Source organism: Astatotilapia calliptera, chromosome 5 (assembly GCF_964374335.1).
Source record: "Astatotilapia calliptera chromosome 5, fAstCal68.1, whole genome shotgun sequence".
NCBI lineage: Eukaryota > Metazoa > Chordata > Actinopteri > Cichliformes > Cichlidae > Astatotilapia > Astatotilapia calliptera.
The window spans coordinates 15115018-15126182 of record NC_137426.1 but is presented as its reverse complement, the minus strand read 5'-3'; the positions used below and the strand labels follow the sequence as shown (position 1 = coordinate 15126182).

The window sequence follows — 11165 nt, the reverse complement described above, 5'->3', positions numbered from 1 at the left end:
AATGTTGACCTTTGGCCAGCTGGGGGAGTATTTGTGCCAGTAAAGCATGTATTTGAACTCATCTACAGACCTAAAAAACAACAACAAAAAAACCCAAACCCACAGCAATTAAACTGATATCATAATCAAACGCGTGCATTCTTTTTGGTCTTTATTATTGTAAATTCATTCAGAATATAAGAAATAATATTAACATTAAGGAATTAAGCAATACTACAGCATTGCAAAATACAGTTCTTGTTTTCCACCACAGTGAATTTTATATCGATTGATATGTGCAGACTTCTGGGTTTAATTCAATGGGTTTTACAAAAGTATTGCTTTAAATGTTTACAACCATTTGTATACACATCCTGTATACAAATCCTGGTCAAATGTTCACCGGGATTTCTAGTCTGCAAACCTCTTTCCTGACTGAGCTAAACTGTGGGAAGTTATGCAGCATCATAAAATATTTTTTTGATCGGGTCATAGGTCAATGATAGGCCTTAAATGACTAGTTATTTTACACGATCTACCTAGCAACTCCGTCATTAATTTCACTTTGTTGAGTTTCTGTGATATTGTCTTCAGACGTTTGTAATGCAGATGTCTTGTTCGCTGCCTTAGAAGGTTTTTTATTTTTCTTAGTGGAATGATACAACTGGATGGCTTGCATGACATCAGCAGCAGTCCAGTGGTGATGGATCAGAGCGTCCTGTAGGGTAAAAAGTCCATCTCTGGTGCATCGTACTCCATTACACACTGCTGTGCTACGCAGTTCCAGTCCTATCTCATGCACAATTTTACGCAGATACTTCTGAGTCTCATTTAGGCACTGCACCTCTGTAAAAACAGGAGACATGTTTGAAACTTGACCCGCATTTTTTTTTTTTTTAAATCATCAAATATGTTTTATGTGTTCAAGTGAAGATTACCTAATGTGAAGTTGGGAGGCTGGAAGCGAATGCAACGTAAGCCGGTCAAGATGGGTGTCGATTTCCCCTCTGGACCCAGTAAACCTTGCACAGCCATCTCATAGGCTTCCTGTGAGCGCATGTCTATGCTGGAATACCTGTACAGCAAAAAAGAAACTAATCAAATATCGTTTAGTACTGTTGCAAATATTTACAGAGGGTCTTATGCAAAAGCAGAGGGTAAAAGATGCCATTATTAGGTTTACAGAAATGTAACGTCTTACGTCAACAATGTTTTTTGGTTGACTCCCTCCAGCATTGACAGCACTCTCTCCAGCTTATCCTGTGTGATGTGATCTAGGAGACAGCTTTTTTTTAAGTATATTTAAAGGGACATCAGTTCACATAACAAGTGTTTTGCTTATATTCTTGCACTTCAGGTATATAAATTAGAACTGCTCTTATAAAACCTTTAAAACCACATACACAATTCAGTCACAGGCAGGGCTGAACTTCCATAAGGCAAGAGGTGGAGTACACCCTGTACAGGTCGGTATTCTGTTGCAGGGCTAACAAAGAGATGCAGACAACTCACATTCACATCTACGGCCAATTTAGAGTCACCATAAGAGTCACCATATTTTTGAGTTAAATTGACACGCATGTCTATGGACTGCAGAGAAACCAGCCCAAGGACTGGGAGAACATAGTCCTCACAAAGACTCCAGCAGGTCAGTGGATTCGTAGCCAAGACCCTTTCCCTGCTGTGAGGTGACAATTCTAAACACAACACCTTTGTGCCGCCATGATACTTTATCGAAAAGGACTTTGCTATTTTAAGTGAAAGATTGAGGAAGCTCAAACTAAAAGAGAAATTATTCATACCATAGGTGGATCTTTCCACAACTCGACCTGTGTTAGTGAAATTATCTGTTGCAGTTCCAAATTCAGCCTCCAGGGTATAATCCTGCAAGAAATATTGTAGAATTGGATCTGTCAGCGTTGGATCTGAACTGCATCAGTTTATGTCTGAGAGAAAATTACAAATTACCCTCGTCACTCTTGTGGTGTAGAAATCATTCAGCGCCTTGTTTCCATTCCCAACGGCAAGAACTAGAATAGAATAGAATTCAACTTTATTGTCATTGCACATGCACAGGGCAACGAAATGCAGTTTGTATCCATCCAGAAGTGCTTTAGCCATGATATAGATATATTACAATATATATTAGCAGTAATATAGATATGTAAGTATATTGCAGAAATGGGTCTATTATGGTATGTTATAATGTACACGGTATGAAGTATGTTATGAATATTCTATAAGTATGTACAGGCTGTAGTGAGTACAAGCTATGAACAGGCTATGAACAGGATATAAATATGAAATAAAAAACTATACAGAAATCTGAGATATACAGTTATACAGAAATGCGAACTATGCAAGTTATAAACACTTGTAGGATTAAAAATTATCGTTTGTACAGAATGATTATTTACACAGAACTATACAGTGATGCAGTTAAGATAAGTGAGATATGTGGATAATTTCTACAGAGGCTATATAAAGTGCTAGTGGTTGTGAGTGATGGTTCAGTCCATGTTATTATTGTGTGTTTGACGTTTTACATTTTAGAAATATGTGGATATTCTCAGATCATTCACAAAACGAATGCCAACACTGTAATTAACAAATGATTTTTTTCAAATGAGCAATTCTAAAATTATACCTAGAACACCCGAGGAGAAAGTATCGAGGCGATGTCCGACTCCAACTCGGATATGCTGGAATTCAGGTCCTGTGACTAAAATCAAAATGAAACATTATATTCACTCACTACAGTGTTATTCACCACACCTGAGGTTTAATTTACTCCAGTCACATCTAAATTGAAACCAGATTTCATGGATGACCTGTTACAGGGTAAAACGGTGGAGACACAGAAATCTGTTATTTCTGTGTCTCCACAGAAAAAGTTATAAACACTGTTCAATATCAAAGTGGAAAAAAAGTTGTGAAAAAGAAAGTACAACTTCTTTTAAATCAAAGGGTTTATGTGTCAAATATCATCTGCTACCAAAAATGACGCAAATACAACCTAAGATGAACAACAACATGACACACTGTGTCTCATTTATTTATCTCGGCTTCTGAAATGCTGAGGCAGAGTGTAAAAATGGCCAATGACCATTATGGCCAAAACTTTCCACTTTGGTCTCATCTCTCTACATTATAATAATCATTATAATGATCACTCCAACTGTAGAATGGTGGACTTCAGATTGTTTGGCATGACCTTATAACTGCCTCATCCTGTTGCCTCTTTCTGCTTTTATAAAGGTGGTCACACTGGCTGATGATCAGTCAATCAAAGTCTATACACAATTGTGTATTTAATTTTTTTCCACACACTGCCTCTGAAATTTGGCTTAATTTTTGTTAAATAAACAATGACACAAAATTATGTTATCCACTGTTGTTCATCCGAGGTCATATTTACCAAATGTGAAGACTTGCTGGAGATCAGAGGATTTTTTTTTTAATGCTGCGACATGTAAAACTGTAGAAAAGAAAGAGAGTGTACTTTTTTCACTTGTTCTGTAAAAGTAACAGATTTTAAGTTTTGTCTTTTTTTGTAAAAGAAGGGCTGTGAACTTTGCCACCTGATGATTTACTGCAAACTAAAGCATCTGACTGTGTTGTGAAGGTGTTTATACTTTAAAGGTGGAGTGATAGGGACGAGAGGTTGGTGCAGCTGGTTTCACTTGCACTTGGTTTTTCACAATGATGCTAACAAAACAGCTGCATGGACCATGAGGTCAGATAAATGTATCTTAATGTATCTGTTAATGTATCTTCAGAGCGGAGACAACACTTGTTAACATTTTCAGTAAGGTGGATGTACATACCCAGAGGGTGCTTGGATAGTACAGGAACCGATACTGCTGATACCGTGAGTCCTTTGGACGCTTCACTCTCGTGTCTGGGTTGTGCTAAGAGTCGAACCTCGTGGGGAAGTGGCTGGGAAGGCGCAGCATTCAAACCTGAGGTGTAATACACGCAAGGACATTCAAGTGTTAAGTTAAAGGCATGCTGAGTATTAGCTGCATCATGCCTCAGTTTAACAGCACGCATGGGTGATTGACAACAGGACCACAAGACACCAGTGAAAAATAAACTACACTCACCTTTAAGAAGATTTGTCTCGATGCTGTCCCGTACCAGTTTCCAGTGAACACCAGCAGGTTTGTAGACACAGAACAGGCCCTCTAACTTCCGAAACGTCCGAATAGCTGGAGTTGCCATTATTCAGCAGCATCAGATTATACTTATGTCTTGGAAAAATAATAAAACTAATTAAAAAAGACTACATGTCATGGAAATTTTGACGAGTGACAGTTGTTTTGTTTCTACTGCCACTTTCTTCCATGTGAGCCTACGCGCATGCGTACATGATGACGCTTTTCATTCCTTATTTTTGGCCATACCGCCATCTACTGGAATGGATGTATGTGTACGCTATTTTAGTCCTTATATAAGTAGAGAAACGCCACCAGAGCTTCCACCAGAATTATTAAACAGCCGCTTATTGTGTGTAGTAACAAGCTGGGAGACGTGGAAGAATAATTGGTATTTTATTGGGGGTTTTTTTTGTTTGTTTGTTTTGTGTGTGAATTTTTACGGTTTGTTTCAGAAGATGGCAGTAGCAGCCGCTGTTCCAGATCAACTGGCGTTTAGATCAACTGGCGTTGGTCGAACAGATGTGTGGCAGTCTTGCGTTTCAGTAGTTCCTACCGACAAACCAGCAAAAAAAACGGCAAATGTGTCACCTGTGACACTTGTGAGGTTATCTCAAACACACTCCGTCAGTCTTGATGCTGTTGAACAACAAAATGTTTAAAAATGTGGCGAGTTTACCTGGTGATATCCTCATGCGCGACGCGATCGCGAAAACAGCAAACAAGTAACACCACGCCGATGTTGTTCACAGGACAGCAAGAGTAAACGATCGGGAGACTCTTGTCGTCGTTATCGTTCCCCTCGCACGGTTTATTTCACCGAATTCAGCGTTTTTGCTCCACAACTAAAGCGAGCAGTTTACTTTGTGCACTAACATGGAGTCGAGTCAACCAGCGCCACCTCTGGCCAAGTGCCACAGCCTACAGCCAGATCAACCTGTGACACACATCTGCACCACGTTTGAATTCGTGTCATGCACATTTGTACCTTTCAATTGTGTGTTTGTGCGTCATGCAAATAAACCTTTGAAAAGAATGAAATGACACCAATATTTCACTAGTGTTGTAACATCACATGTCGTTAGCGTAGTCTGTCTGTGTCTTTTCTCTGAGAAAAAACATTTTAGAGTTGGTTGTTATATACAGTCTGTATAAGTGTGGTTAATCTAATAAACATTTGTAAGGAGATGGCAGTTACTGTGAATGTACCGCAGGTGAATAGTAATAAACAGTCAGACAATGACTCTGACAATCTCATTCAATCTTGCAGACTGAATGCACCTTCTGTGGAAAGTGGTACCACACAGTGTGTGTGGACTTTCCCTGTGCAGAAGGCGACTACAAATGTTGTGGGTGCTAAATAAACAGAAAAAAGTGATCCCTGTTGTCTTTGCTTACTGATTGTTTTTAGTGTTGACAATCCACATTGCTGCCATTGCATCTTTCAACATGTTTGTGGGTAGATTTGAATGTACCAGGGGTAAGTGCAGCCACTCAGCCTCTACTCAATGTCATCATAGCAGCAGGTGAAGATGTGTCACAAGTTAATCTAGTAGTGGGCTATGGTATTTGGCCACAGATGGCAGCAGTGGACTGACCTCCATTTGAAACTGCTCTAGCTGCTGTGTGATAGTGGATCTGCTACAAATTGAAGATCATAGGCAAGTTTTGGAAATGAACCCTTGTATTATGTTGAAGAACAAAAAAATGACATTGATTTTGTTGCGGGTCACTTAGATCCGTACTGTGTAAATCCACTCAGAATTGTTCAAAAACTGCAATGAAACAATAGCAACTTTATTTCCCATCAGATAAACATGTAGAACACAGACATACAACAGTTAGACTTTCCATAACTATTTTAGGAACAATTTGGTTTTTCGTTCTTACAAACACATTTCTTTTGAACTTGCCCAGCGTTCTCAGTTTTTCAATGCTCAACATTTTCAATTTTGTCCACATGATGGACAGAATGTAACTGTGTACTTTCTGCAGATGTACTTCTTGCATTTCTCACAATACGTGCTTGTTTTAAAACAGGAATCTTCCTAACTAAGATTTAAAACAAAAGATTGCGTCTCCTCCAGTCTCACAAACAGATGACAAACCAAGCGACACACCTGAGTCACTGACTTTATATATAACTACCAACTCTCCAGCCATGTTGATGGATTGCCTATATTGGCTGGAAATATTAATTTCCAGGGAAAGGACACAGGCAGATGATGCTTACAGGATGTGATGTGACGACACTAATGAAATATCGATGTGTCATATTTGTCCAAGGTGTATTTCATTGTTATGGGAAAAGAGAATATCAAAATCATGATGACCAATTGGAGTGGTGATTTCTATGACTTTGTGTATATAATTTGGAATTTTGTACAAATGTAGGCCAATAAGGAATATATGATATCATTTCATTCATTTCAAAGGTTTATTTGCATGATTCACAAACAGACACAATTGAAAGGTACAAATGTGTTGTGCAAGAAACGAAATCAAACGTGGTGCAGATGTGTGTCACAGGTTGATCTGGCTGTAGGCTGTGGCACTTGGCCAGAGGTGGCGCTGGTTGACTCGACTCCATGTTAGTGCACAAAGTAAACTGTTCGCTTTAGTTGTGGAGCAAAAACGCTGAATTCGGTGAAATAAACCGTGCGAGGGGAACGATAACGACGACAAGAGTCTCCCGATCGTTTACTCTTGCTGTCCTGTGAACAACATCGGCGTGGTGTTACTTGTTTGCTGTTTTCGCGATCGCGTCGCGCATGAGGATATCACCAGGTAAACTCGCCACATTTTTAAACATTTTGTTGTTCAACAGCATCAAGACTGACGGAGTGTGTTTGAGATAACCTCACAAGTGTCACAGATGACACATTTGGCGTTTTTTTGCTGGTTTGTCGGTAGGAGCTACTGAAACGCAAGACTGCCACACATCTGTTCGACCAACGCCAGTTGATCTAAACGCCAGTTGATCTGGAACACCGCCACTCAGAGAACAGAGTGGAAAAGAGGACGAAGAAGAAAGCAGGCAGCTAACTTTAGTCGCTGTTTATTTTCGTTGACAGCTGAGAAGACTTCAGTATCATTTCGGCATTTTTCTAATTTGAGGTTTTTGCTGTAAGCTGAAGCTTTGGCCTCTGCTGTTAAACTGCTGTGTGCGGGCAGGTACGTTAGTTTGTTTTCACGGGACACTGGTCAGAGAAACGCTACGTAGTTATTGTCAAACTCCACTCTTACATATCCAATTATGGTGACCTCGGGGGCAAGAAACACGTTGCTAAAACCAAATATGAGTTGAACTGAAACCTGGAGCTACACAACGAAACAGCGTGAGTTTTGTCTTCCTCCCAGAGTCCAAAGACATGTGGTTCGTTATCGTTAGTTATTTGGTTATTCTAAGTTGGCAATAGGTGTGAACGCGAGTTTGGATGGTTGTCTGTCTCTCTGTCTGTTAGCTGTGCGTCATATTCGTGACATGTCCAGGTTATACCCTGCCTTTCGCCCTATGGTAGCTGGGATAGGCTTGCTTCCTATGAAAAGTAATTTCTTCTTTCCAACAGTCATCAAGTGCTTTCTGGAGGATTACCCAGTTGTTGGGGTTTCTCTCTTGTATTGTAAGATCTAATAATGGACAAAGTGAGGCTTTGTGATACAGTGAAATATTTGAAGCAGTAATGCCAGGATTATGTTGCAGTTTCAATGTAAAACATGAATCTCACACGAATCTCCACAGTGTCACCCACTGGCCACTTTCACTATCATCACACCTTGGTAGGTACGACAGAGACAAGCAATTGTACAATAGATCATTAATGACTGTGGCTAATAAACGCTGTGGTTCAGCAAATACTGTCAGACTATAATTAAAACATATTCAATAATAAAAGTGTAATAAAATACAGGAAATGTTGTTGACCAGTGGTCAAATTGGTCACGCTTAGTATTACAGCAGCAGTTTTGAATGTCTTAAAATCGTCACCCTGAAAAACAGTTCCCGTAACAAGAAAATAAATAATGTTAATAATATTCAAACATGTTTCTCTGTGTGAAACAGCCTGATTAGATAACTCATATTTTGCTCAGCTGTTGTCTTCTCTTTGGTGTCCATCAGGTGTGATGCGAGCTCCTCTGCGCTGGGTGCTATGGGATGTGAAGGACACCCTGCTGAAGGTGCGCTCATCTGTGGGAGAGCAGTACTGCAAGGAGGCAGAGCGTATGGGCTTGAGCCTCAGTCCTGTGGAGGTCGACGCTGCTTTCCGGCAGGTTTATCGACAGTATTCCAGTAGATACCCAAACTACGGCATCAGTCAGGGCCTGAATGGACAGTCATGGTGGAGGGGGGTGGTGCGGGACACTCTCTCTCAGTGTGGTGTACAGGAGCCAGACTTGCTAAACACAGTAGCCAACAATCTTTACCATAACTTCTGCAGCGCAGATAACTGGGAGGTAAATGATCACTGACACGTTCATACACCTAAAACACCTTGTTTAAAGATTTTAAACAGTTCCTCGAATAATGCTTTTTTAAATTTTATGCAACAATATATAAATAAAGGCTACAGGATGTGTATTTTCTTTTAACTATAATCATCATAATAAGCATTTCATACTGAACCAGAAGAACAGAGCACATTAAATATCTGACTTGTAAAGCAACTTAAACTTTGCCCCCGATGTTTGGAGAATGTCATATTAAACTGTATAATATTCCTTTGTTTCAGGTATTTCCAGACTCAAAGAAGGCTCTGGAGAGTTGTTCTTCTCTTGGACTGAAGCTGGGTGTGGTGTCCAACTTTGACAACCGCCTGGAAGCAATCTTACACGTTTGTGGGCTGTTGCCATACTTTAGCTTTTTAATAACCTCAGAAGAGGCTGGTGTAGCAAAGCCCAGTCCGGCCATCTTTAGTCAGGCACTGCAAAAATGTGGTGTGCCAGCTGATAGAGTAGCTCATATTGGGGACCATTATGTTAATGATTACCTCACTTCTCGGTCTATGGGTATTCACGGCTTCCTTTTAGACAGACATAAGGATGGCCAACTCGATGTTCCTAGGGAGCATCGGCTGATTTCACTGGATGAGCTGCCGTCACGGCTCCAGCAGCATATGAACTAACATGAGTCATAAGATAAGATAACCTTTAGTCCCACACGTGGGAAATTTGTTTGGTTACAGTAGAAACAAACTGTGTCAAGTGAAATCTACTCAGAACAAACTGGCTTAATTAGCGAAATAATGTATGGACTGTTGACTTAAGTATATCAAACTACTTCATCCTCATAAGACAAATGAAATGCTGATAGAAAAATGTAAAGAAATCTTAACATATTGTATAGTTATGTTTCATGTCTTTGTATTATAAAATATGTTGGGAAAAATAAGCCTCTAACTATACTGTGTCTCTGAAAATAGAGAATATGAAGTGAGGCAGCAAACTGTCAGACCTTCGACAAGGTTCTGAAAACATTCCTGAGAGATTGTGGTCCATGTTGATATGATGGCATGCAATTGCCATATGCTGTTTGGCACGTGCGCATCCATGATGCAAATCTCCTGTTCCCCACATCCCAAAGGTGCTCTGTTGGATCAAGGTGTGGAGACTAGAGCCCATTTTAGTGCATTGCCATGTCCAAGAGAACTATTTCAGATGATCTGAGCTTTGTGACATTAGAAGATGGGAACACTGTGGTCATAAAAGAGTGGACATGTTGCGCAATAATAATCGGCTCATTTGGTACAGTGTCCCAAAGGATAGATTCATGGTTTTCTGGTGTTTTAAGCCAAATTCTGACCCTACCAACTGACTGTCACAGCAGAAATCGAGACTCATCAAACGAGGCAACTTTCTTTTCCTAATCTACTGTCCAAATGTGTTAATTTTCCTGTTTGACTGAAGTCCCTGTGTGGTCATCAAGGTTCAAGGTGTTATGCGTTCAGCAATGCTGTTCTGCATACCTTGGATGTAACGTGTTTTGATGCTGTTGCCTTCCTATCAGCTCAAAGGAGTCTGGTTATTCTCTGACCTGTAGTAGCCACAGTGCATTTTCTGCAAGAGAACTGCTGCTCACCAGGTATTTTCTCTTTAATCAACTATTCTCTGTAAACCCTAAAGATGCTTGTTTGGGAAAGATCCCAGTTGATCAGTGGTTTCTGAAATAATAAGACCAGCACAAATAACCAGTGAGGTCATATTGAGCACATCTATATGGCTGTGTGCATTGACTTGATTTATATTTTATTGATGTCAGTGACTTTAAGGTGGTTGACTGCAAAAAAAATCAGCACTGAAGTCTATAGTTTGTGTCTTTGCTTCTCTGTAATGTCATATCTGCACCATCAGGCTAAAATGTCTGCTGGCACCAAGGTAGTGCCAGTGGAAAGCATAACTGAGGACTACAACTTTTTTTTTTTTTAAATTAAGAAGTTTATATTAACCACTGGAGGAATTGTTTTAGAAGACAAGCCCAGAAATGTTTTTGCAGCACTCAGGACATGTCAATTCTTTTACCATCTTTTTTAATAATCGGTTATTTGGAACTTGTCCCCACATTTAGGGAAATTATACAAAACAACCGAGTAACCATCTGCTTTGAGCAGAGCTGCTATGAATTGTAGGCAGCAAATGTATTTGCAATTGATTGTGTCAAGTCACATAAAACATCCACAGATCAGCTGAAATATCATGGCAGGAGTCTTGCTGTAAAAAAAAAAGTGTCCTGAAAGTTGCCTGCATTCTCTCAATTTGTGCTCAGCATCAGCTATGCAGGTACATTTCTTTAAAAGGTTATTCATTAGCAGGCCGCTTTACAGGAGCTAAAAAGCTCTGATCATCCCTAATGATATTTCTCAGTGCTTAGCAGTGAGGGGAACTAGGCAGGGTTGCTTAACCCTAATACCTTTGTAAGTACCCACTTTAAACCATCTGGTCAGGGGCAGATACTGGGAATGTTGGACTGAGGATCAAAAGAGCTGCAGAGAGACCAAAGTGGAATTGCTATTTACAGCAAGCTCCAGCCTCTTA

The 11165-nt window shown here is 40.0% G+C and overlaps 2 protein-coding genes across 5 annotated transcripts; one reads left to right on the top strand and one right to left on the bottom strand.

The window, feature by feature from the left end:
- Positions 1 to 134: 134 nt before the first annotated feature.
- On the bottom strand, positions 135 to 4357 carry trub2 (TruB pseudouridine (psi) synthase family member 2). The gene is made up of 8 exons (XM_026167440.2): positions 4086 to 4357; positions 3807 to 3941; positions 2627 to 2701; positions 1948 to 2009; positions 1782 to 1863; positions 1181 to 1253; positions 918 to 1054; positions 135 to 825 (listed from the first exon to the last, which is right to left on the bottom strand). Exons 1-8 carry the CDS (start codon positions 4201 to 4203, stop codon positions 515 to 517), a joined length of 993 nt encoding a protein of 330 aa, XP_026023225.1. The 5' UTR covers positions 4204 to 4357; the 3' UTR covers positions 135 to 514.
- A 2393-nt stretch (positions 4358 to 6750) lies between these two features.
- Positions 6751 to 9522, top strand: hdhd3 (haloacid dehalogenase-like hydrolase domain containing 3). 4 transcript variants are annotated; one of them, XM_080301239.1, is made up of 5 exons: positions 6751 to 6923; positions 7050 to 7474; positions 7879 to 7916; positions 8257 to 8591; positions 8867 to 9522. In XM_080301239.1, exons 4-5 carry the CDS (start codon positions 8262 to 8264, stop codon positions 9257 to 9259), a joined length of 723 nt encoding a protein of 240 aa, XP_080157365.1. In that variant the 5' UTR covers positions 6751 to 6923; positions 7050 to 7474; positions 7879 to 7916; positions 8257 to 8261; the 3' UTR covers positions 9260 to 9522. The 4 variants fall into 4 exon arrangements, with proteins under 4 accessions (XP_080157365.1, XP_080157364.1, XP_080157362.1 ...); XM_080301238.1 differs by lacking the exon at positions 7879 to 7916 and having other exon boundaries at positions 6753 to 6923; positions 7050 to 7310; XM_080301236.1 differs by lacking the exon at positions 7879 to 7916 and having other exon boundaries at positions 6753 to 6923.
- The last annotated feature ends 1643 nt before the right edge of the window (positions 9523 to 11165 follow it).